The sequence below is a fragment of the Rhinolophus ferrumequinum genome, chromosome 17, assembly GCF_004115265.2.
Source record: "Rhinolophus ferrumequinum isolate MPI-CBG mRhiFer1 chromosome 17, mRhiFer1_v1.p, whole genome shotgun sequence".
Taxonomy (NCBI): domain Eukaryota; kingdom Metazoa; phylum Chordata; class Mammalia; order Chiroptera; family Rhinolophidae; genus Rhinolophus; species Rhinolophus ferrumequinum.
This window is the reverse complement of record NC_046300.1, coordinates 33853288-33878991: the sequence shown is the minus strand read 5'-3', so window position 1 is coordinate 33878991 and position 25704 is coordinate 33853288. Positions and strand designations below refer to the sequence as shown.

At 42.2% G+C, this 25704-nt stretch overlaps 1 protein-coding gene across 6 annotated transcripts; it reads right to left on the bottom strand.

Moving 5' to 3' along the window:
- Nucleotides 1-567: 567 nt before the first annotated feature.
- CDV3 (CDV3 homolog) lies at nucleotides 568-16469 on the bottom strand. 6 transcript variants are annotated; one of them, XM_033132377.1, is made up of 6 exons: nucleotides 15850-16469; nucleotides 15050-15126; nucleotides 6925-7070; nucleotides 4169-4328; nucleotides 3723-3725; nucleotides 2568-2981 (listed from the first exon to the last, which is right to left on the bottom strand). In XM_033132377.1, the coding sequence occupies exons 1-6, from the start codon at nucleotides 16087-16089 to the stop codon at nucleotides 2831-2833; spliced, it is 777 nt and encodes a 258-aa protein (XP_032988268.1). In that variant the 5' UTR covers nucleotides 16090-16469; the 3' UTR covers nucleotides 2568-2830. The 6 variants fall into 6 exon arrangements, with proteins under 6 accessions (XP_032988271.1, XP_032988268.1, XP_032988270.1 ...); XM_033132379.1 differs by lacking the exon at nucleotides 15850-16469 and adding an exon at nucleotides 15706-15837; XM_033132382.1 differs by lacking the exon at nucleotides 15850-16469 and adding an exon at nucleotides 15617-15734.
- Between the last annotated feature and the right edge of the window lie 9235 nt (nucleotides 16470-25704).

The window sequence follows — 25704 nt, the reverse complement described above, 5'->3', positions numbered from 1 at the left end:
AGTGAGTTTCTGTGTGTTCTAGTGCAAATAGGGCTGTCAAGAAAAAAAAAATTAGGTACAAAGAATGACCAAATAGTAAGTTAACATCAAACATTTAAACTGCATTACCAAAAAGACTTGAAATACACTTTCTCTAGTTTAGAAATTTAGGGATTATAATCCAGATTAAATCCTGAAACTTAAAATGGCTGCTCAGTTCAGAAATTTGTAAGCTTCTCAAAAGACAAGGCCTCGAATCTTTAGTCTGCATAGTAAAGATCGCAGATTCCCTTGCCAGGGTTTAAGATGACAACATTTAACGTAATAAATGTAACGAATATAATAACGAATACAAATGTACACTTCAATGCTTTATCTTTGGAAAAGAACATTCATCACAGCTTTGCAGCCACTTCCACTCCAGCTCTTTTATAACAGAACACTCCGCAAACTTCTCTCACACAAGAGTTCACTCCTGAGATGAGATTATCATCCTCCTACAGTCAAAGGAAACACAACACCAATTTACCATTTTGAAAGATAGAGAATAGATTAAGGGTTAAGAATAAAAACTATCAGACTCCAAAATCCATATATTTATCTTTTATTGAATGTTAATGTTACAGAGTTCTTGCACTGCCAAACCATGCCTGAGAATTCAAAGAAAGAAATGGTACAATGGACAGCCTCATCCACCCATCATACAGTATATTAAAACTTGATTCATGTGCACTTTGATAATTCCACATTTTTTAAAAAAGTTATGACAAGAGTTGGTTTAAATCTCCTGCAGGTCTTCTGATTAATAGTAGAGTATGCCATTAAATTAAGTTCCACATATCCATCTCAGTTAATTCCTCAATAACTACCACCAACAAAATTTTGCTGGAAAAAAACGCATACTTTTCAGGGAAAATACGTGGCTCAAAATCCAAGAGATTTGTTAAAATGTTTGGTTCCCACATGAAGCTTTGTTTAACCAAGAATCCGTTTCTCGCTTAATCATCCAACCTCTCCTTGGCTTTCTCAGCAACTCACCCAAATACATTAAGGCAGGCATCCCACCTGCTACCTCAAGTAACGCCAATATTATTGCCCAGAAAATGGTTGGCAGGTTCTGTCAGGAGACAACGAAAACCCTCTAGGAGTCCTATCCTGCATTAACACTTTCATCCAGACTAAACTCCCAAAGGAAATGCTCCATCGGATAGTTTTACTCACCCATTTGCTTCACTCTTGCCAGTGGCAAGTCTGCAACTCCTGCCATTTGGCAAAGGGATTTATTATAGAGACACCCAGACTCTGCATCAAGTGGTCACATACCACTTTCAAATATTTCTATTGAACCAAAGATAGAAAACTAGGAAATTGCCAGACTATCTCATTAGATGGAAAGAAACTTTTCAGTAATCCCGGTATCTTCCTGAAGTCTCTTGTAAGGACTAAAAATTACTGGATAGTTTAAACTGTAATATTAAAAACAGAAGTGCTACATCACCTGGTTTTCGCCCGACTCTCCAAATGAACAACATAAGGACACACCAGGTGGATGATAGAGCTAAGCTGGGACAATCACCGCATCTACAGAATGTCCAATACCTTAAACATTTGGGCACAAGTGTATCTGGACTTGTCGAAGGTCATGCAAGATCCTTGATACGCAAGTGGACTTTAGGTTGAGGTTCTGCTCACGTTGCTTTGAACTTAATGTCAGGTCAGTGAATCCCGTGGCCTGAGCAGAAACCATAGGCTTTCCACTGCAGTTTACAATTTAGACCTGATTAGAGGAGGCGGTAGCAGCACCTGAAGTAGAGCCCCCTGCATCCACTGCCCTTTACGTCAAAGGCTATTTGGTTCTATTCTAGGGATTGGCAAATTGACCAGGTAATTTCACAATTCTAATGCATATTTCAGGTTACTTTACTTAACCAAGCAATACGCTCTGTCAAAGAACTTATTCCAAGTCAAAGCAAAAAAAAAAAAAAAAAAAAAAAAAAAAAAAAAAAAAAAAAAAAAAGGCCTTAATGTGGAACACAGAAAAAGCATTACCCAAATGAAAAAATTACTGAAAGAAACAAGATTACTCCCTCTCCCACCCCTTTCCACTTGGTGGACCCAAGTTTGGTTGAGTTTGTGGTTACCTCAGAATACAACTCAAAGTTTAAATTATAAATCACAGCCCTACACAGATTATCTGCCACATCAGCTCCTTTTGAGTGGCATGTTCCAGGAACTCTAATACAGCCACAGCCCACTACAGAGTATTTCTTAAGGGGCGGGGTGGGGAGTGGGGTTGGGGGACGCACAGGACAGGTTAATTAAGGTCACTTAAATCTTCATCTTTCACAGCAGATCGAACCCAAGGCTGACTTTCTGTAGGATTTCTGATAGGTATCCAGTAGAGCTGGTTTCAAGTTTCACATCGACACTTAATAGCTGTAACCTTCTAATCCAGAAGTTGTGATCCACATGAAGTCCACAATGAGTGCAGCAAATCTGAGGTAGTCAACCCTTACGAAGGCTCAGTATCTGAACATAAAAAGATTTTGAAATGACCACTGGCTGCAGTTTTTGTGTGTGTGTGTGTGTTTTTTTGTATTTGCAGAGTAATTATGAAAGAACACTGCTGAAGCTAGTTCACACATTTATAACAATGAAAATCTCCCTAAATTCAATATACATAAAGAGCAGTTGTAACACTTTAAACTTCCATAGTGCAATAGGGCTGGTCGCTTCTATCGAGTGGTCTGCATCAGTTGCTGTAGATCCAGCAGAGATCAGATGACGAATGGCTGTTCATGGTGGTTAGCTGTGGTCTAGTTACCTTAGAAGGGTTAGCAAAGACCATTCCTTAATTGTACTGTGCGTGGCTGCTTTTCTGATTTTCAAGCACAGCATACTGGTTGTCTAGCTGAAGTTTAAGGGCCTGGTTTTTTGAAACCTCATCCCTACCTCTAGTTTTGTGTCTTACTACTTCAAAGCTCTTCTCCATTTCTTTATCCCTAAGGGAAAAGAAATGTAATCAGTAAATATTTCTTGAGGTTGTTTTGAAAACATTCTTCCTTGAATTAAAAAGCAAAAACAAAAAAAAAGCAACCCCTGAGAAGAATCTTGAGGAAGAGACAGGAAACTAGTACAAAATCTTTATCAAACCATTTTTAAGGCTTCAATTGAACAGAAAACATAGAATACTGTAATAGAAGTTCTATGGTCCCATTTTCTGTAGTAGCAAACCTGCTGAATATTGTTAACTGCAAACCTATTCTGGGACCAACTTGAAGACAACTAGAAAGTTAAAAAGCTGTCAAATAACATGGTGATTCCTTCTAAGACTCAGTCTACTTTTAGCAAATAATAGACAATACATGTCTTTCTTTATGCACAAGGACAATTTTCTCATTCAAGTAAAGTTCTACTCATTATTCATTGATTTCTCCTCACTTCTACTTTACGGGAATGGCTCAGATAAAGAAAGATGAGTATGATGAATCACTGCCCCTTATTTTGAAGGACAGGGCAGAGGAGCAAGTCCAAGTGGAGGTTTAAATTCAAGCCAGCTGTGTTCTCAAAGAGGCAAAGGGGCTGGGAGTTACATTAAAAGCCACCCAAACAACCAATAGTTCCATCTGATGTCATTTACATTTCTTCCCATTTTATTTAATTAAAAAAATTCATGTCCCTAAGTAAGATGTGGATGTGCCATATGTGGTCATTTAAATCCAGGTAGCATTCATTTTAAGTACCTGCTGAAATAAGATTATTTTAATGTTAGATTTATAAATGTCAACATCTCAGACCTATTCACATTAACTGGGAATACAATGAATTTATTGCTCTTTCATTTCTAGTTTCTGTATTATAAGGAACATAAACCAACACTAATGTACTTAATAAAGAATTCTAACTAGGGGACTCTCATGGCTACAGAACAATAAACCAGGGATAAAAGAAACTTTCAGACAAAGTTTGTCTTTGGTGCTCCTTCCCCTCATCCCCTCCAGGACCGTCCCCTCTGCTCTTGGGCTCGTTAAGTCCCACCCTAATTCTGAGCTGCCCGTCAGATGCAGCCTGGGCTTTACCATTAAGGATTTAACACCTCCCCACCCCCACCCCGTGGGTTTTTGTATCTCCTACATCCCACTTCCAGTCAAGGGACAGGGCTCCAAAACCCAGGGCGGTAATTACTTACTTTCGGCTTTCTACATGCTTGGCAGTGGACTGCAGGGATGGGAACTGTGTATCACTGTATATTTCTGGTGGTCCTTGGGGTGTTTTTCTTGTTGTGGTTAACCTGGCTCCAGGAGGCCTGTACACACCACTAGTCATTGCTGGTTCTGGGGTTTCTGTAACTAACATTTCATAACAGTTTAGAGAAAATATTCAAATGCTTGGCATTTTAATAAGCTAGTCTTGCAATCCTGATCATTTAACAATTACAGAAATAAAACCAATACGTGACATAAGAAGGGTCTCGGACAACAGAAAGAAAGTTTGTTATTTGAGGAAATGTCTGAAAGTGAAAGTATTCTAGGATAGTCTTCTAACCTTTTCCATGTACAATTTTAAGTATCTGTGTAAATGAGTTCTGTAGGTCAACTTATTGGAAGTGCAAAGGACCTGGGAGACAGGTCTCATCAGGGACTGCCTTTCCTTTAACTCTCAGTTTACACAGCAGTAAATATGGATAATCACTTCTTTACCTGGTTAGTGGATTAATAAATAAGATGCCATGTGTAAAAAACGTGTTTAATAAAATGCCTGTGAAATTCGTTTTTAATTCTAAAAATGACTGATAAAAAAATGAAATAAAATGAACAATTCAGCTCTCCATATTTTAAATACTCAGTAGCCACATGCGGTTAGTGGCTACTATACTGAACAGTGCCGCTCCATCACCGCAAAAAGTACTACTGGACAGTGCTATTCCAGAGGGAGGAAACAAAACATGTAAAAAGATAGTGGGGTAGGGTGGGGAGGGTGGTGCTGGGAGGGGTTGATTTTAAATAAGGTGATCCGGGAAGGCTGTCAGTGATGAGGTGAAAATTGAGCAAAGGCCTGAAAGGAGGAGGCAAACATATCTAGAGTTTGCAAACTAGCCAAATCCGGTCCAAAAACTGATTTTGTAAAGAATGTTTTACTAGAACACAAATACATTCATTGGTTGTACTTAGTATCTACAGCTGCTTTTGTGTTACAATAGCAGAGCTGAGTAATTGAAACAGAGTCCGCCTGACCCTCAAAGTCTAAATTTACTAGCTGGCCCTTTACAGAAAGAGCTTACCAACTCCCAACATAAAGAAAGAGAAATCCAGGCTGAAAATATCAGTACAAATGGCCTGCAGTAGTAGTGTGAACAAGTTCAGATTAATAGACAAAGTTAGAAAAAAGGGGATCACAAGACAGGCCTTGTAAGTCACTGAGAACTTTAGCTTTTACTCTGATTAGAGGGAACCCCACTGGAGGTTTATGAACAGTATAGGGAATAGGGACATATTCTGTCCTATTATCTGAAAAGATCACCATTCTTGCTGTTGGCTGGGTTGGGAACAGTGTATACAGAGAAGCAGGTCGACCAGATAAGGGGCTAACCTCAGTAACCCATTATAAAAAAAATGACGATAGTTCAAAACCAGGGTGGGAACCGTGGAACTGCTGAGAACTAGTCATATAAATAGTCTGAATCTATTTTGGAAGTAAAGCCAAAGAGAACTTACTGACAGATTAATTTAGGTTTGGAGTAAGAGTCAAAATGACACCAAGGTTTGTGCCTAAGGGACCAAAAGCATAGCACTGAGATGAGAAAGGCTGGGGGTGGAGGGGAGGGAGAGCGGCGGGGGTGCAGCAGATAGATACATGAGCAGTTCAGTTTTAGACACACTAAGATTGAGATACTGGGTAGGTAGTTAAGATAAATGTTTTTGGATTTCAGGAGAGCTCTGAGCTGATGCTGTCAAGTTTAAAAGTCAGTGTTATGTAGAGATTGCCAAGGGAGGCACGGTAGATAGAAAAGAGGGGCAAGGCATGAGTGCTGGAACAGACTAGCACCAAGAGGCAGGGGACAATAAGTACCAGCAAGGGAGGCTGAGAACGAACCAATGAGGTGGCAGAAGAATGTGCTGTCCTGGAAACCAACAGAAGAGTGTGTTTCAAAAGGGTGATCACCTGTGGCAAACGCTACAGATGGGGCCAATCAGCAATGGATTTAGCAATGCAGAGATCATCAGAGATCACTGACAGATGCAGTTAAAAACATTCATAGCAAAAGACCAGAAAGGATGCAAAAATGTTGACCTAGCAGTTATCCGTGATCTCTGGACAGAAAGATTTGGGATGATGTTATTCATACTACTGTACAAAATAATGACTATACATTAAAAATGTTTCTCAAACATTTCTCATTACTGCCCTCCTGAGGAGCCTTTGTAAACATGTTTCCTCATCGCCACTGCTACCCACCAAGAAATGTTAACATCACAGATATACACTGTACATCTGCTTACAGACTTTAGCCCTCTGATGAACCACAAACCACTCTAAGATTTCTTCACCCCACCAAGAACCATTTTTATCTCCTTGTGACTGATAAGAATCATCCCTTCTGAGAATTAATGCTTGAAGACAGTAAAATGGGGAATGGAGGAAAAAGACGAACACAGGTAGCCAGTATTCCTTAGTCAGCTGTCCAAAATTGAAATAAATGCTTCAATATTTAAATTTGGCAAGTTAGTTTACATATAAATTTAAGCAGCCTATACAAAAGCATGTATCCTAACTTCCAAATTCCTTTGGATGTGCATGTTTTTAAACATACGTCTAAAATCGCTCTCTCCCTGAAATGGAAAAGAGCCTCACCCCCTCACAGCATGCATTTACTTGAAAGCTAACCATATACAATAGTATACATAAGTAGTAGACATATTTATGAAAATGAAGTATTAAGATTACCAATTACTGGAGCAGGAGGTGCTTGTACCGGAGCTGTTTTATTCCAGGGACCTGAAGATTTTTCTACACCACCACCACCACCTCCACCTTCTTCCCAATTATCACCTGGATCTTCTCTTTTTTCACTATCATCTTCTTCCTTTTCACTATCGGAGAGAGATAGAGGACATTATTTTATACCGTGGGACTCCCACTTGACTTCATGTGAAAAAAAGGATTTCATTGCTGAAAAAGGTTTACAAAACCACTTGGTCTGACGGTCTCCACTTCCCTTTTATATACTTCAGAACATTTAGAAATAAATTTAACACACTGAAATGCTAGGTTATGACAATCTGCATAATTATTTATAGCAGCCCCAAGAAAGAACAGGACCCCAGCTCCTGGCTCAAATAACTGAGGGAGGAAAGAGAGGTCGCTCTAACCTGAAATGTAGAGAATAGGGCAACTTGAAGGATTCAAAATACAATTACTGTATTTTTCTAGGACCAAAGTGTACCAACAGGCATTTATGGGAAGAATATTTTAGTGATCAAATGAATAATTTTTTTTATTTATTTAAGATTTTATTGGGGAAGGGGAACAGGACTTTATTGGGGAACAGTGTGTACTTCCAGGACTTTTTTCCAAGTCAAGTTGTTATCCTTTCAATCTTAGTTGTGGAGGGTGCCGTTCAGCTTTAAGTTGTTGTCCTTTCAGTCTTAGTTGTGGGGGGCACAGCTCAGCTCCAGGTCCAGTTGCCGTTGCTAGTTGCAGGGGGCACAGCCCACCATCCCTTGCGGGAATCGAAACCGCCAACCTTGTGGTTGAGAGGCCGCACTCCAACCAACTGAGCCATCCGGGAGCTCAGCGGCAGCTCAGCTCAAGGTGCCGTGTTCAATCTTAGTTGCAGGGGGCAGAGCCCACCATCCCTTGCGGGACTCGAGGAGTTGAACTGGCAACCTTGTGGTTCAGAGCCCACTGGCCCATGTGGGAATCGAACCGGCAGCCTTCAGAGTTAGGAGCATGGAGCTCTAACTGCCTGAGCTACCGGGCCAGCCCCTCGAATGAATAATTTTTTGAGTTGTATAATTTCATTTGCCAATCCTTTAGTACGTTACATTATACTCTCAAAATCAGAACAATTCCCATTCCACCAGAGGAAGACAAGTCAGTGCTTCTATCAGTGCTACAGATTTAATGAGTGCCAGTCTCTACTGTCTCACACAGAATATACAGAATTGGTCCCTACACCAGATATGTGTCACCCACTTAAAAAGCGAGAGAATACAAGAACTGTCTTTGGCTTACTAGTAATTACAAATGCAAAAGATATCCTCAGTGGTAACACAGCACCCTAAGACTGCCTGCAGTGTTTTTTTTTTTTAATGCCATTTTAAAATTTCTTTATTTTTGAATCGACTTGTCAGAAATTGTAATTTCTCCGAGGTATCTTTGATAACTTCTTTTACTGGATTACCTGTTACAATTTTATATAAACTTGAATGTTCTACATTACCAAGCACATACTACATTTTTTCTCTCTATATCGCTGGCTCCACAGCAGAAAAAGAACGGCCAAATCAAACTTCCTATTTGCAACTCTTCGCCCTGGCTGATGACACACCTGGCATAGACTACCAAACTTTTCCCTGAATTATTTCCCATGACAATGGTGGTTTTCCTAGGTCTTCAGTCTCTCAATCTCCATGATTCTAACTACCCTTTTCCCTACTATGAAAAAAAACATGGCTATTACATGAAACTGCCCGTGGCCTTCTTCTCTTTTAGAGATTTTCTCCTTTTGATACATGATCCTTGATCATGGCCATAACAATATGCAGATGACACCCACCTGACTATGTGACCTTGGGAACATCATGGCCTCTCTTGCCTTCAGCAAAAAGACATCAGTGTGCTTTTTTCCATTTCTATTGGCTGTAAAACTAATTTCTTGAATAGCTAATGGTCTCCTTTAAAGACACTTATTAGGGGCGCTGGTTGGCTCAGTTGGTTAGAGTGTAGTGCTCATAACACCAAGGTCACCAGTTCGATTCCCCCATGGGCCAATGAGCTGTGCCCTCTACAACTAGACTGAAAGCAACGACTTGACTTGGAGCTGAGCTGCGCCCTTCACAACTAGATTGAAAATGATGACTTGACTTGGGGCTGATGGGTTCTGGAAAAACACACTGTTCCTCAATACCCCTCCCCACAAAAAAAGACACTTGTAAGAAAATTTCAATGATAATGGTAGCATCAGATGAACTGCCCCCAACCATACGTGATTTCAGCATTTAGAGACCAACGGGGGTTTTCAGGAATGGGAGAAGGGAACGAACATCTTCAATCTGCATTTACAGCCAAGATTTTATTTAGACTATAGTTTGAGAGGAAAAGAGGATGGAGATTATGGATGGCCAAGCCACCCTGCAGTTTTTCTTTCCGTCAATACACAATAGAATCCTATACAGCCATGTAAATTGATGTTAGGCCTATACTAACACAGAAGTAATTTCATGGCATATAAACCAACGTGAGGGTAACTTCTGCATGCCTTAGTTTCCCCATATGTGAAATGGGATAACAGCCCCATTATGAAGATTAAGTGAATTACTAGACATAAAGCACTGAGAACAGTGTCTGGCATACAGTAAGTGCTGTGTTTGCTATTATGCTTTTTAATATTCATTTGAGTTTTCACACAAGCAGCACATATACCACATTTGTAATAGGAAAAAAACGTAGTTTTCACTTGAAAAAAACATTAAAACATGTTTTTATATGGATATAAAATAAATGGATTTAAAAAATGGACACCAAACAGTATGACTCTGTTTTCTAAAGTTTATAAGGTAGGATATGGTGGTCATAAATGGCCCAGGACTCCAGTGGTATCCAAACATCAGAATTGTCCCCCACCCGTTTTTTTTTTCTTCCCAAAGTTACCCACTTCTGAAGCCATGCCAATGTAATTACACCATAACATAATCTGCCTTGTTCATGAGTAAAACCGTGGATGTTATTCACCCAGCTACAATGAACTAATTATAATTAGTAATGTCCCAGAAAACCTAATATATGCCAGACAGGAAGGTAAGACTCTCCCAACAAAGATGTAAGTGCCTTCACAGCACTTTTATATTCTTATATACCCAAGCTGTGATAGCTTTCAGTTGGTCATTTCCATTTTGAAACGGCAATGTGCTGAATCGCAATTGTTCAAATATATATATTAAACTAAATAAAGTAGCTTTCCCTTCAAATATTTGGTGATTAGTAAGTCCACAATTATCAGCTTGCAAGAAACAACTAAAAACCAAACAATTAACACCAATTATCCCTAAGCAGACGGGATTATTGATAATTCTTATACATATGCTGTTATTCTTTTCAAATGTTCTTTTTTAAAAAAAAATATATTGTTTTTCTAACTCACAAAAAGTTTTTAAAGAAAAATTCCAGTGTGGTCTCAGAATACTGAAAGTCCTAAGTAAAAAAATTTCTTTAGTGTCTAGTAAAGAAATTTACCACCTCTTCACCCTCAGAGACAAGTGAAGAAACGAATAAAATAATCACAAATCTAAAAATACCTCTAGATTATATACTATTACTAAAAAATAAGAGTGGTCTGTTTAATTAGGACGGCATATCTGTACTAACAGGCACAAGACAGTTTAGTATTTTGGCTTAAGATTCTGAAATATTAGCTAACCACTGGAAATTGTCTAGTCAAGACCTTTCACCCAACAAAGGGAACTGAGGCCCAGAGATGTTAAGAGCCTTACCAAAATGTCACAGCACTAATGGCAGGGTAGAAAGGATTTAAATATCCTATTACTTTTTAATATTTACATATTGCAAAAAATGTCAAGTCTCCAAATACCAAAGCCAGAACAAGAACCATGTTGCAAGGAATTATTTCCACAGAAGACAATTAGGCTAAAATTCCATGTTTGATCCACATATAATATATAGGTACTCATGGGCCAAATGTGATTATTTTTAAATGTTATCATAAATTCATTATCACAATTCATAGTATACTTGTCTTAAATATGCATAGTCTGTAAGGTACTATTGGTGGGGTAGGGGAAATGATGGTGCTAGAAAAGGAATAGTTACTGAATACTATGCCAGGAAGCGTTCTACCCACTTTATAAGTTAAACCTCCCAATAATACTAAGGCAGGGAGAGGACCTATTGTATGTATGAGGAAACTGATAATTAGACATTTAAGTACCTTCTCCAGGGCTACAAAGTAACAGAGCGAAGTCAGTGGGACTCCAGAGCCCATATTCTTTCAGGTTGCCTCTGATTTCATTTTATCCTCTTCATAGCTCTAAGATGACACAGAAATTTTCTCTATTTTTAGATATGAGGAATTTACCTTCTTTAATAAGGTTATTCAGGATATTCAGGATTAGACATCCTGCAGCAGTATATTTATAAAGAACAGAACATTCTTACCTCATCTCAAGGGACGTTACACGAGAATTTACATATCCTAACTCCTACCCCCACCTCCGTCTCCAACACTAGGGGAGGCAGCAGCTAAAACAAAATCCAGACCTGACTGCTTCTACTGGAATGCTGGCCATCTCCACTGGTTTGACATTATTATCCAACAACTGTTAGCAACAGTAAAAGGGGAGATAGAAATGGCCTGATGAGCTATGCTTGGCAGCTTAAATGTCACTGTACCTCATCCAAGGACTCTTTATTGAACCAATTCATGGTCGACTAAGTGTCTCTCTCCTGTTCCCCATCACACCATACATACCACTGAAATGATCTACTGGTGTCTGGTAGAGTATGAGTTATTTTTACATCCCCAAAACCCAGCACAACGTGTGGCACACAATAGTAACATTATTTGTTACAATGAATCCAGAAGTAATTTCTTCTCCTCAAAGGACAGTTTAACCAGCCCTGCCTAATGTGTTTAAAGGTCTAGATTTCTCAGGGTTCTTAGAAAACCACTCCAAGAATTCAATTCTTTATTAAAACATGACAAATGCTCAAAATTTACTAAACTCAAGTATTAAATGAAATCTTTCTTTCTCCCAAAAATCCATTTTAAAGATGGGAGAGACATACAGGTCCTACGACCAACCAATAATCTAAACTCAAGCATTGGCCCTTTCTTTTATCACCATCTCAATGACCTCCCTCTCAAGAACTTATCTATAATGACATGACGTTGAATAAGATCTATTAATTTAGACACAAAATTGACACATGCCCATATAATGATACTCTTGGTACTTAAATCTTGAGCTAGTTGGTAAATGTGAGATAGGACATTACTACTGTGTTTGCTGTTACTGAATTTTCCCCCTTTCAAATGTACTTATCTTTGATAAAGGTCCAGCTTGCTAACCTACTATAAGGTCTAGTGTCAAGAACTTCAAGACTGTGTGCAATATCTGCAGCTAACAAAAGACAAGGCAAATATGGCAAAAACAATTGGTAGATCTAAGCAAAGATCTACTATTCTTGCAATTTTTCTGAAGTTTATAGACTGTGAATTTCAAGATATTTTAAGTCAACTTCCAAAGTTTCATTTTCCTTGTCCTATACTGAGATAGCAAGGCTGCCTTTCATGGACAGAAAAGATAACAGATTAAAGGCAAAAAGAACACTACCTCCCAAATCCCAGAGAAAAGAAAAATCTAATTTCTCTTTCCTTCCAAGGGATTCTGCCCAAACAGTAGGACAACGCCATAGAAGACCAACACTCAAGACCTCTAGCAATGCTGAACACTCTGAGGACGACTTTTGTTTGTATGGTTATACTAATGCCAACCTGAACATGTCATTTTCTCCTATTATGTCCACAGTGAACTGACTCACCAGAGCCTGGTGTTAGGTACGATAACCTTGTGTGGCTCCACTACCTCTTCTCAAATCTTGGTATTGTAAATAAGGTGCCTCACAGTTAAACAGCAGAGAAAGTCCCAAGAGTAAGAGTAAGTTGTTCTAATTTACCCAGTGAATAGAGAAGATTAATATTAACCAGCTTGGTATTTTACAAATATCTGGTTCAAAATCCTCACAACAACCCTGAGTAGTTGGCTCCATTTGCAAATAAGAACCAACATTCAAAAGTAAAGTGACATGCCCAAGGTCACACACAAGCAGCAGGGCTAAAATGCAAACCCAGATTTGTCTTTCCCCAAAAGTCCATCTTTTTGCCACGTTATCAACTGCATTCCATTCATTAAAGATGTGTCTTTCGTCAGGGACCACCACCTTATTGAGTTTCACTGTCAAGAACATTTATGTAATACACAGTTTACAAGGATATTGAGTATATAAAGTGAAAATTTTAGTCATTGTTATTAAACTTCAAATGGCTTACCACTCTCAAACCTTTCCTGGAAGCTGTCAGATTCCCTGTTATTGAATGATTTATAATGGCAATGGAAATACAGACCCCAGATTCCATAGTGATTGAGGATCCACAAAAGCAGCTTCTTGGAGAAAATATGTTTTCCAATGTTAGTAGGTTAGAGGAAGACCTCTGGATGGCCACTTAGGGGCACTGACTAGATGCCAATATTGAAAAATGAACACTAGAGCACTTGAGATCTGTGTCCTGGCAATGTCATCAATTTGGCTTAAATAAACTCATTAAAAAAAAAAAGAAAAGAAAAATGAACACTAAAGTAGCCATGAATATAGATATGGGCTATATATTCAATGACAAAAAATAAGTAGAGTTTAAACATCCTCCTTAATATAACAAAATCAATATCTAAATTCAATGAACTTGAAACCTTTTCACCTTGGAAAATGCTGCTCTTGCTCAGTAAGTTCAACATGACCAAACACTATTCTTCCTGTCATTCAAGTCTTCAACAATCTGCAGTATGGGGCTTGCAGTCAGAAAGGCAGGCCAAGAGCCTTATTCCAGAACAAAACAGAGGAACCACACACAGGCAGTTCCATAAATACAAATGGTTAAGAACTAAAACTCCAAACTAATCACTTAATACTACTACAAAGGAATGTCAAAGTAGTGAAACTTCATTTCCTAAAGTTTCCCACTACCAATCAGGTTTCACGTTGGTGAAACTCATAAAATGACTTAAAGACCCTAGGACATTAATACCTAGCTGTGGTAGGTAATCAACAAATGTCAAAAATATTAATCCTGCTTTTTGAATGAGTTATGTTAAGGCCATAAATATTACCATCTAGAGTGGTCAAAAGACAGTATTCTGTTAAGGAAAATTATTTCCTCCACTATGCTATGTGGTCACTGGTGTAGACAAATAGCAAACTTCAAATTTGAGGCAGTTCATTGGGATCGTTTATTTCTTTAAACTTGGAATAAAGGGTTTTTAATTTTAAACCAATGGAATCATATACTCACCTGTTTTTTCCTACTTGACCAGCCCCTCAAAATATGACATTTACACGAATCTAAAACTGATTATCATAGATTGGATTTGATAAAATGTTCTTAATTTCAAACCCTCTAAGCCAATTCAATTTTTAAAAATTTTCTTGAATTTTAAAAATAACATGCTTAGACTATATGATTCCATTTCTATAAAATTCTAGGGAAAATTAATTTAGTGTTAGAAGTGGTTATCCTTGGGGGTGAAGGTGGTGGCTATAAAAGATTAGGAGGGGAGCTTTCTTCTCTACCAGTAACGTTCAGTTCCTTGACTTTGGTGCTGATTACACAGGTTGGTTTCACTGTATGTAAAATCTGTTCTTCTCTGTAAGTATGCTTCAGTTACAAAAATATGTATTAACTTGTTTATCAGAAGAGGATCTGAAAACCATCCATGTTGCTTTTGAAACAAAAAGGAAAACTGCTAAGTTCAACTCACCAATATAAAAAGTAAATATTTTGAAACCACAAAATCAATTTTAGCTGTCTCAAATAAAAATAACCTAACCAGCACTGGAAATAGGCAAGCTCTCCCAGGATTTTGGAGTTGGCTGCTGATTTGATCAGTATATAGAATGACTGCCATCACAGAGAGAAGGAACAGACACTATCATTATAGCCCTAGTAAGTATATCTGAATCACAAGGCTACTTTGATTCTGTTTTGAGGCTAAAGAAAAACCAAACACACAATACCCATCCGAAGGGTTATCTCAACATTTCTGTAACCAAACCGTACCTTATTTGCATTGCCTGGACTCTGAGGCCGCTGTAATCAACTTCTCTTTGCTCAAATTCTTTCCACTCATCTTCATCCTGTAAAACACATACCATTTAATCAATTAAAGCTATTCGTAAAAATACCACTTAGGCACATTCTAGACTATGAAAAGGAGATCAAGTGGCTGGAACCTAAAGTATGGACTCGTTTCCTGGCAGAAGCCCTTGCTTGATCCCGAGGTCGACTAGGCTGGAGGACAAACGTGCCCGGCAGTCAAACACTATCATTTCCACCGGGTTCCTTCACCAGAGCTGTTACTTGAAAAGTAACCAGGAAAAGCCGAATGAATAAGTCAACAGTAAGCCCACAACTAAATATCCACCTCAGTGTTGCCATGTGACTTTTTCTTTTACGGGTTTAGAGACCAAGTAATGCCAATGAGTTGCCACAAATGCGGTTATTAGAAAATTCAGCTCCGACTACTGGGCTGAAGTCAGAACACTAAATTACTCAGAGTACACGTCACTCTGGTCTCTGTTCTGGGCACTCAGACCCAGACTAATTTCCTCTCGAGGGTGCTCCTGCCTTGGTCTTGGCTCCAGCCAAGCGGGGTACAGAGGGGCGAGTCAGGAGTAGGGTGGAGGGGGTCCCGCGGGGAGAAGAGCCGGCACGACCTGAGAAGCCCACGTCACGTGGCCAGCCTCCGCGCCCGTCAGCCCGCTGACCAGCCCCTGGAGGCCCCTCCCGGACGCTCCGCCAGGCAGGCAGACGGGCGGGGGCGGGCACATGGGCGCAAGCGCGCAGCCCCGGCCCCTCACCTTCGTCACGGCCTTGGTAGTGGCCCCAGGGCCCGCGGCCCCCGCGCCCGCGGTCCCGCCGTCGCCCGGCCGGGCCCCCGCGCCCGCCCCACCGCCCGCCGCGCCTGCGGTTCCGCTGCTCCCGCCGGCGCCGCCCGCCGCGCCCGCGGCGCTCGCCGCCCGGTTGCTCCGCTCCTTCTTCTTTTTCTTGTCTCTCTTGGCGAAGAAGTTGTCCAGGCTCCGTTCCTCTGTCTCCGCCATGGCCGTGGCCTCCTCGGCCCGGATGGGTGGGGCCGGCGGCGAGCGCGGCCCGCGGGGCTCCGACCTCGGGGTCGAGGCCGGCTCAGCACTCAGGCTCCCGGGCGCGGCGACGCCTCAGCCCCGCGGGGTTGCCGAGGCGTGTGCGGCGGGGCGGGCAGCTCCCCCCGCGTGCCGGCGGGCGGTGGTACGGTCCGCCTGTGAGATCGCGAGCCGCTGCCGCCGCCGGAGCCCGCGGGGCTGCTGCTGCTGTCGCGACCACGGTGCAGGGTCCCGCCCGCTCCGCAGCCGGACGGGAAAAGGACCGCGCGGGCCAGAAGCTCCGGCGAGAGTGGTGGACTAGCGGCGGCGCGTGCAGGAGGGAGGCGCGCGCGCGCGCGCGCAGGCCCGGAGAGGAGGGGGACAAGGGGTGGGGAAGGGAGGGAGGGGGAGGAGGGAGGGCGGGCCACCAGAAGAGAGGCAGCTCCCGCGCGTGCGTGTTAAGATCCGTCCGCCGCTGTGGGAGCGCGGTTGGGAGGGCGGCGGGTGGAGACGGAGGCGGAGCTGGCAAACGAGCCAATCAGGTGCCAATACAAGGCGCTTAGGCCACAATCCCTGCTTTGGGCGGGGCGGGGCCGTGGTGTGGGGGCGGGGCGAAGAGGGTATATGCTAAATAAGTGACGTGCTTGATGATTCCGGCCTCCCGATTGGCAGAAGGTTTAGCCTTGAGGGTGGGCATTTAGAGGGCTGGCTGGTGACTGGGCCAAAGAAGTCTGGTCTAAGGGGCAGGCGGGTCCAGTATGGGCGCATGCGTGGGATACACGTGTGTCTTCTGGGCCAGAGCAGACTGTGGCCTTGCCGTTTGAACTTTAGCGAAACGAAAAGGCACTTGCGTTAAGGTAGCTGTGTTAAAGATGCTACAGCCTCCTCTGCTCGCCTCTGTACTTCCACCCTCTCTGATCTGACAACTATTCATTTTCATCTTAGGGGATAGTTATTATTAAAAGGAGAACAGTGGGCTTGAAGTTTAGGTCTCGTTTACTAAAAGACATAATAAACCAGTAGGTAGCTAGAAGGGGATTGATTTTGTCTGAGCTCCTCCCTCTACTAGGTATGTCTACTAATGTCAAGCTAAATAAATCTGATCAAGCTCCTAATCTGTAAAATGGAGATTATTAGTTCTTGGAAGATAAGTGGTGAAAGTGTACCTGTTAACTGCCTAGCACAGCGCTTAACATGCATTGGATGCGAGATAAATGATTTTTTAATACATGTTTAAATAGTATCCTGGTTTGAGTCTGGATGATGACTGCAATTTATCCTTAGCTTTTATCCCTGATATAAGGAGGGGAATGCATATCAAGGGATGGGGACAAAATGCCCCTGCAAAACCTGAGTTTACCATTTAAGTACTCTCTGGGCCTTGAGAATGAAATGAATCCTTGCATATGAAAAAGGTCTAATGTAAAGTATTACACGTTCCACTTCCTCCTGAGGACAGAGGAGAGAACTGTCGCAACCACTGAGGAAATGACTCAGACATAGGTTTATAGCCTCATGGGATAGAGTACAACCAGTAAACAGAGCTACTTCTTTGTCTTTTCCTCTAGTTTCCCCATTAAAGATTGTCTTCTGCAGCCCTTCCCCACACTACTATTAAAGAACTAAATCCAGAATATGTCAGAGAAGTAAATCAAGGACCTAAACTTGGCCAACAGCAACATGCTTACATATTGTTCCCCAAATATAAACTAACCCCAAACAACCAAGATGGGTCCCTAGGTAACTTGCTTCTGTGACACCACTTACCTCCTGTGATACAGGCCAAGTTCTGTACTGTACCCCACCCTCACCACCCTTACCATCTCTGACCTAATTTTTCTTTCCCTCCCTCCCTCCCTTCCTTTCTCTCTCCTTTCCCTCCATCTCCCGCCCTCCCTTCCTTCTGTCTGTTCTTTTCTTCCTTATCTATGAAACACCTATTTAGCTATAGTTAAGTCTGTGTGCCTTATTTTAGGTTGAGTGATTCATCACTCCTGCCTTCAACTCCCTTATAATCTTAGAAGAGAAGATCTAGATGTGAATAACTGGAATTCTGCCCTCCCTTTCTTAGGTCCTTATCAATATATCAGTGTCTTGAAGGAAATAATTAGTTGGGAACATGTAGAGAAGAAACAGTAGTTGACACAGCAAAATTCCGCACTACATTTTTCATTGTGATTGATGGCTTGCTCCCAAAGCTTGATCAGGTGTACGCAATTCAGGTCAGGCCACCAGAGACACCAGTGTCTTTTTGACTGTGTCATTGTCTATAGTTATTCTCTCGTCCATGAAGCCAGTTGCTTCCTCTTTGCTTTCCCTTGCCCTGAAACTGACAGCATATATTCCCAACAGTTGTTCTTACATCTCTCCTGCCACGCTCCTCCAAAGCAGTTACACAGAGCCCTGAATCCTACCCTCACCACCCCCTCATTATCACCCTGCCAATGAAGCACCCTCCAGCTCACCCTTGATGAAGGTATCTTCCCCTCTGCCTTCCAATATTCTCCATCTTGAAAGCACAACAGACCTTCCCTTGTCCTGGCTAGATGAAAAGTTGAATAGTGGCGAGGGCTCAGACTATTCCCAGGTATTTCAACACATCTTCGAAGGATCCTAATGCTGTCTGAACATGGAAATTTCTGAGTCCTCTGAAGTGGTACAATCCAAAGGACATCATTTATCTCCCTCAACAAAGCCCCCCGGAGCCCAATGTTCTGTGAGCTCAAGAGCTGGCAAAGGGCAACTGGGCCCAACCCCATTGTCCCTGAGTTCTTTTTTGTTGGGCTATTTGTTCCAAGTCCCATCCTGCTACCTAGGCTGCAAATTCCACACATACTCAACTCAAAGGAATGCAGCTCATGCTGGCCAAAGAGCTTGCCAGGAAATGAGGAGCAACTTTTCATTTGTGGCTTCGTTTCACTTGTGGCTTCCTGTCTCACAGCTCTGAGGCAGACTATGCTACTGCCTGAGCTGTTCCACCAACCTTTTCTAATTGGAGAGCAACTGCTTTCAAGTCACCTCCTTGTGGGAGCCTCTGCTGACTTCTTCTACAAGCAGCCTGGTTCCTGATCTTTAAAAGCCCAGAGACCTTTCATTTGTTATGGTACTTAATGCCTTCTTGATAGTCCCATGATTTTTAACTCATTCATTCATTCATTCCTTCATTCATTCATTCACTTATTTACTTATTCACTAGTGTAAAGCATTTATTTAATGACCACCTACTGTATGCCAGGCCCTAAGACAAGACTTAAGGATTAGTACGAGGTCTGACAATCAAGTTCTCAAACTTGTTGCAACGATATTGCTAACCTTTTTTGATATCAGAGGGATTATTCATTGGTTAACTGGACAGTTAACCAAGTTTACTATCTGGAAGTGCTGAAAAGGCTGCGTGAAAAAGTTAGACGACCTGAACCTTTCGCCAACAGTTCATGGCTCTTGCATCACGACAACGCACCAGCTCACATGGCCCTGTCTGTGAAGGAATTTTTAGCCAATAAACAAATAAGTCTATTGGAACATCCTCCCTACTCACCTAATTTGGCCCCCAGTGACTTCTTTCTTTACCCAAAGATAGAGGAAATATTGAAAGGGAGACATTTTGATGACATTCAGGACATCAAGGGTAATACGATGACAGCTCTGATGGCCATTCCAGAAAAAGAGTTCCAAAATTGCTTTGAAGGGTGGATTAGGCACTGGCATCGGTGTATAGCTTCCCAAGGGGAGTACTTGGAAGGTGACCGTAGTGATCGTCAGCCATGAGTTACGTAGCACTTTTTCTAGCATGAGTTTGCAAACTTAATTGTGTGACCTCGTAAATCAGAAATAGGCCTTACCCTCACAGAACTTACTGTATGGTAAGCTGGTAGCTAGAAGCAGACACACTGTATACATACAATTATAGCACACTGAAAACCCTTGCAGGTAGGAATAGTGTTGTGTATACAACCTACTTCACATAGATGTTTGAGTGATGTTTGTAAATGTAAAATGTCTCCATGAGACCCCCATTTTCCACATTAACAGGAATGCGCAAACCACGGACTATCTAAAAGTGTTCCTTAAAATTGTTTCTCCTTGGTCTCAGAACACATACTCTGTCACACATAACAAAGAATTTGACCTTCTCCCTCTGCCTCAAGTCCCTCCTTTGTTCACACTTGATATTAAGGTAAGGCCTTGGCTGGAGGATGAACGGATAGCAAGAGGGGCAAGGCCTCAGACACCAATGGCTACCCAGAAAAGCTTGTTTCCAGAAAGAGGTAAAGGGCTGCCATGCATGACGCCCTCTCCCCCAGGCACCTACCACCAAGGCTTACAGAAGCGAGTTGGACTCATTAAGCCGACCCCTAATAGGTCTGGTGTTAGTTGAACCACATGAAGTTGCTGCTTTGACTATCTTTGACCTACCAAAATTGCAATTTTATATGGTCCAGCCTAATATATCTGAGACTAAACAAAAAATAAAATTCCATCAATAAATGAAGAACTTGGGAACAACCAACCCACTCTTCAAGATGACCTCCCTGATTTAATATGGGGAGGCGGTGGGGGCGGCACGTTTGGAAGGTTATAACCGAATGATCAGCAACTTAATTGTATTGTATGGGGAATGCATGAAATAAGAATGCGGGATGAGGTTGGAGAATAAAAGGGAAAAAGAAGTAGGGTAAAGCCAAGAGGCCAGAAGTTGGCACTTATTACCCATCACTGTCCAGAAAAGAGCCACATGAAACTGGAGCTCATACGGATGAGCCCTGCTATGAAATGGAGATGACTTACTAAGCCCTACTCTGACTCGGATGAAATCTGTCTCCTGTGACTTGTGGGATACGTTCACCACCCTGCCTGTTGATGACTCATTTGGCTCCTTGGGATTGCTGATGTTGGGAAAAGGGTGCCCCAGTTGACAGAAGAGCATTGCAGTTACTGAAGGACTAACACCAACTGTTACTGAAGACGTGGGTATCTGGTCATATACTTCAGCCTACTATGAGTTGGATTGCTGGGAGTCAGGCTTGTCCAGGCAGACTAACTTCAGGATACTGACTTGCCTATGAAACAGGTTCAGCTCTGTGGTAAATTCATTCAGGTAACACTACCGTGGATAGCCATTTTGGGAGTTAATCAGATGACTGGCACAAAGCAAAACGTTCTGACTCAATCATTTTGATCACAGAGTGCAAGGGATGTAATTATGTTGGCAAGACTCGAGTATCCTGTCCCTGACCCTAACTCCTTCCTAGTCTTTCTTCATGACCCAACAGGTGGATGTGAAATTGTCTGGCATTTTCTGCTTCTGACTCAAAGCCACTCCAGTCCTAGTTACTAGGTCAGTAGGTCAATAGTGTTGTCATCCTACTTGGGCTAGAAAAGCAGGGAAAGGGTGAGGGTATAGGGAGTGCGGAGAGATCATCCCCATGCTAAAGTCATGTCTTTTATTTTCCCTCAGACACTCTGCTATTTACTTCATGGTCAAGTGCATGCTTCTCGGGAGTCAGACCTTGGTTCAAATCACAGCTCTGCCTCTTCTTAGCAAGTCATTTAACTTCTCTGCATCTCAGGTTTTTTCATCACTGTAAAGTGGGGATGATAAACACATCTGCCTCATGGAGTTGTGAGGACTAAATGAGGGGATGAATTGAAGACCCCTCAGCTCAGGGCTTGGCAAATAGTCAACCCAATTAGTGTTGGGTATTATTACTGATAGTGCTAATGTTATTCCTAAGGCGTGTATCATGAATTACAGTTACCTAATTTTTGGTGACTGCTCCTTTTATCTATCCCCTCTGATCCTGCTGGTGGTCATTTATTACTGTCTTCAGTGCCCGCTGGGTGCCAGCCTCATGGTAAACAATCACTAAACATTTGCTGACAATTTAAGAAAACAGTTTCATGCTTTGTATTTGCAGTTACTGAATATGAAATCGTTTGCTATTTAGGTATCTTCTCTCAAATCTCCTGATTATATAGTTTTTATCCGTGCTAAACCGTCCGTGACCACTAAATGGCTGGATCAAAATAGCTACTTCAAAGTATACCCCATTTACCTAGTATCCTGCTCCTCCTCCTGAAGACTTCACTGCTACCCGCTGTCTACTCAGTCTTTGGAGCTGGCAGTCCCTGTCCCTCTGAGCCCAAATGTAACTGGACTTACTGGCCTACTTCCCAATCTGGAGTTTGAGAGAGAGATCAGGGATAGCCCCAGATAATCATTGATTAGCCTCCAGTCAAAGAATCACACAGAGGAAGAAAGTGTGGCCCAACCTCCAGCTTGGACTTAATCCTAGATAGTGTGATTCTGGGGTCTGCCCCATCCCCAAACCCACCCTGGCCTCAGGCTGACCTCTCCCTGCAAAAGGGAAGCACAGCCTGAAAAATGCCAAAAGGATAGAAACTGGAAAAGGATAGAAACTGGAAGCTGCTTGGGGGTTTCTCCCTTGTTGCTGGCAAATCTCCTTTTTGGGCATCTGTGGTTCTTGGCCTTAGAGGAACAAAAAGCATCCCCAGTACTTATAAACAATTGCAAATTTATGTAAATCATAAGGTACAATTATAAATTACGTATTGAACCTGTTGCCTGCCAAATGAAGTTCAACGACGAATAACTCAACTTGTAAGTTCTCAGTAAAATGGCTAAATTAAAGGTTCTTAGTGACGCTGGGCTTCTCCCTTCCCTCTACTCCCAAGTCCATGGTGAAGCTCAGATCCCAGCCTATCCCACTCCCCATGCCCACCCTGCCAAACTGCAGCAAATCCACAATTGCTCCAAGACCATCACCAAATCCCGACCCAATTCCCAGGTCCCTGAGCCCCTCACATTTCAGGATGTCCTACACAAAAGGGAACCTCGTTTCCTGGGTGTGGAAACTGTGAAGCCTGAAAATCTCCTCTCAACCCTTGAATATAACATTTGGGTGAAAATTACCTGGCTTCTGATCTTGCTGATGAGCTTCAATTGAAGCCACTCTGTGTATACAGGTAGACTTGAACCACCTTCTGAGGTCCTGAGAACTTCCTGTGCTTTCAATTCAATTCATTCCAAACACTGTTCCCAGAATCCCCTGCCAAGGCTGGCCCCTTCCTGTACTTCATTTAGGCTTCTCTCCCGGGCCCTGCCTACCTTGCCCCATCTGGCTCTACCCATTACGACTCAAGGCCCTTCTGAAGATTTGGTGGGCATTGGATGTGTTTTGAAAGATAATATGAAGGTTTAGTGTTTTATAGGCTTATTTTGACATACCTTATCTCATCTAAATGCTTAAATAGAAAGATGACAAAAGAAAAAATACAGGTAGGAAAGTAAGAGGCAAGGAGAGACCAGGCTAGAACAAAAAATGCACCTCTAGAGACTCTGGGAAGTTGCTTTTTGGAGGGCAACTTAAGGACTGAGCTTTCTAGCATTTTCCCCAGATAATGTCACAAGAATTTTTTTTTGTTTTAATTTATTGGGGTGACAATTTTTATCTCAGCCACTGATGATAAAGATGTTTTTGGGACCAAAGTTAGATTATTGCCCCAGAGCCTCATAACCTTGTGAGTCTGAGCAGTACAGTTGTATCTCCATCTAGAAAGAGTCATGCTTCTTCAAAGCACCTACGGCTCAGGCCCATCCTATATTTTCCCTGCTTTGGATCTTTACACCAGGTATTTCCTCTTCCGAGAATGTTCTGTCCCCTCCCACCCACCTGTGGAAATCAACCTGTTCTTCGGGGCCCAGAATAAACCCATCACTTCACCTTTTTAGATGCCATGAGATTAAACTTTGCCTTTGCACCTCTCTGATCTGAGCCTGTACCAGTCACCTTGGACTTGTCCTGGGAAGACAGGGACCAGGGGATTTTCTTCCTGGGGCTACATCTGGGGTGGTGCTTGCTCCTAAGTATGAAATTATGAAGACTCTTTGAATCAAAACTCTCCAGGGGACTTGATGACCTCCAGCAAAAACAGCTCCTGAAGATGGGGTGGTCCCAGAGGCCCTTCACAAGAAGGAAGATATTAGCAGTCTCATAGGTTGCTAATACTTCATGGCCTTCCCCAGTGTCCCCATTTCTCCTGCTGGGCCAGCTGTGGCTTTCTAGAACCCTCCAATTCCATGGGCTGGCCTGACCTGTGTGGCCCTCCCTTCTGGACCTGAGTCCCTTGACCAAGTCTCTAGCCAGCAAGCAAGAGCCCTGGGGGATGAGCATCTGTAAGTTGGCCTACTCCAGGCCCTACCCTCATGCACGCCTAGCTCACTTAGTTTAAAAGGGAACTATTCTGTCATTCCCTTTCTGCTCTTCATCCTACCCACCCAGCTGTCCTGGGGTCATGCTGGGGTCCTCCCTGTCCCTCAACCTCCATCCCATTAATCATTAAATCCTACTGCCCTCCAAACCAGGGTGTTCCTTCAAGATAAAAAAAAAATCAGGTCAGGTCATCACTCCTCTGTTTGAAACCATTTAATGGCTACCCATTGCTCTCAGGATAAAGGCTAAAATTCTTAACAGGATTTAAAAATCTTTCACTTGGCCCTTTTGAAATAAAAGGATTTATAATGTTTTCAAAACCAATAAGAGTCCTGACATGGTCTTAATTTTTCCAGCTGTCAAAGCTATTTAAGATTGGTAAGGTCTGAATTGTTAAAAGGTGATTAACTCATCTTGCCTGAATGGGTGTGAGTTCCAAGGGAATTTTTTCTCCCCTTCCTTTGCTCTACCTGCTACATGACACTCTCCTTAGGTGGCTGTGTAACCAGGTTCATTACAACAGTCAGGGTGGAGAGGGCGGGTGTGTGAGGAGAGGGCTGGAGGAGGAATAATGTAGATGAGATTCCTGGTAAGCCAAAGAAACCCCAAGAATGGCCCACTCCTCCCTGTAGAATTTCTACTCTTATGAATACAATGCAACTGTCAGAATCCCTCTTAATGGCAAAAATATTTGGAAGGAATGTAAATACTCAACAATAGGGGAATAATAATATAAACTATAATCAGAATAATATGCTGCCATTTAAAAGGAAAGTTTTGAAGGTGTTGCAAAAAAAATGGGGTCTTAGTTCGTTACAGGAACGAATTCACGGCACACCAAATAAGCCAAGCAAGCAGTGGATTTATTACAAGAAAAGAAGATAATACACTCCCCAGTGGTGGGAGTGGGCAGGCCAGGAGAAGAGCAACTACACTGAAGAACAACGAGGCATAGGAATTTATTACTTCTAAAATGAGGGTGTGAAATATTAGAATTTTAGGGGTGGTGTTATAGGCATTCCTAGGAGGGTCCTCACTGACCACTTCTTCCTGTTGGGAGGAGGGATTCTCTTGTCCTTATTTGGCTGTTGTTGGAACTGTCATGGAGACACAGGGGGTGGAGATTTTCCTTGCCTGTAATACTAATAATATCACAATCTATGATAATTATCTAAAGTTCACCTTGAGGGGCAAGATGGGTCCTGGACTGTTCTGGGACGAAATCTAGTTCTGGCTGCTACCATAGCTGCACTTTTTTAAAAAGGTGATCTCATTTCCTCCCTCCTTTGTCTTTCCTTATTTCCTCCTTCCCTTTCTCCCTCTCTCTCCCCTGTGGCCCTATTGTTTCTGCCTATGGTAACAA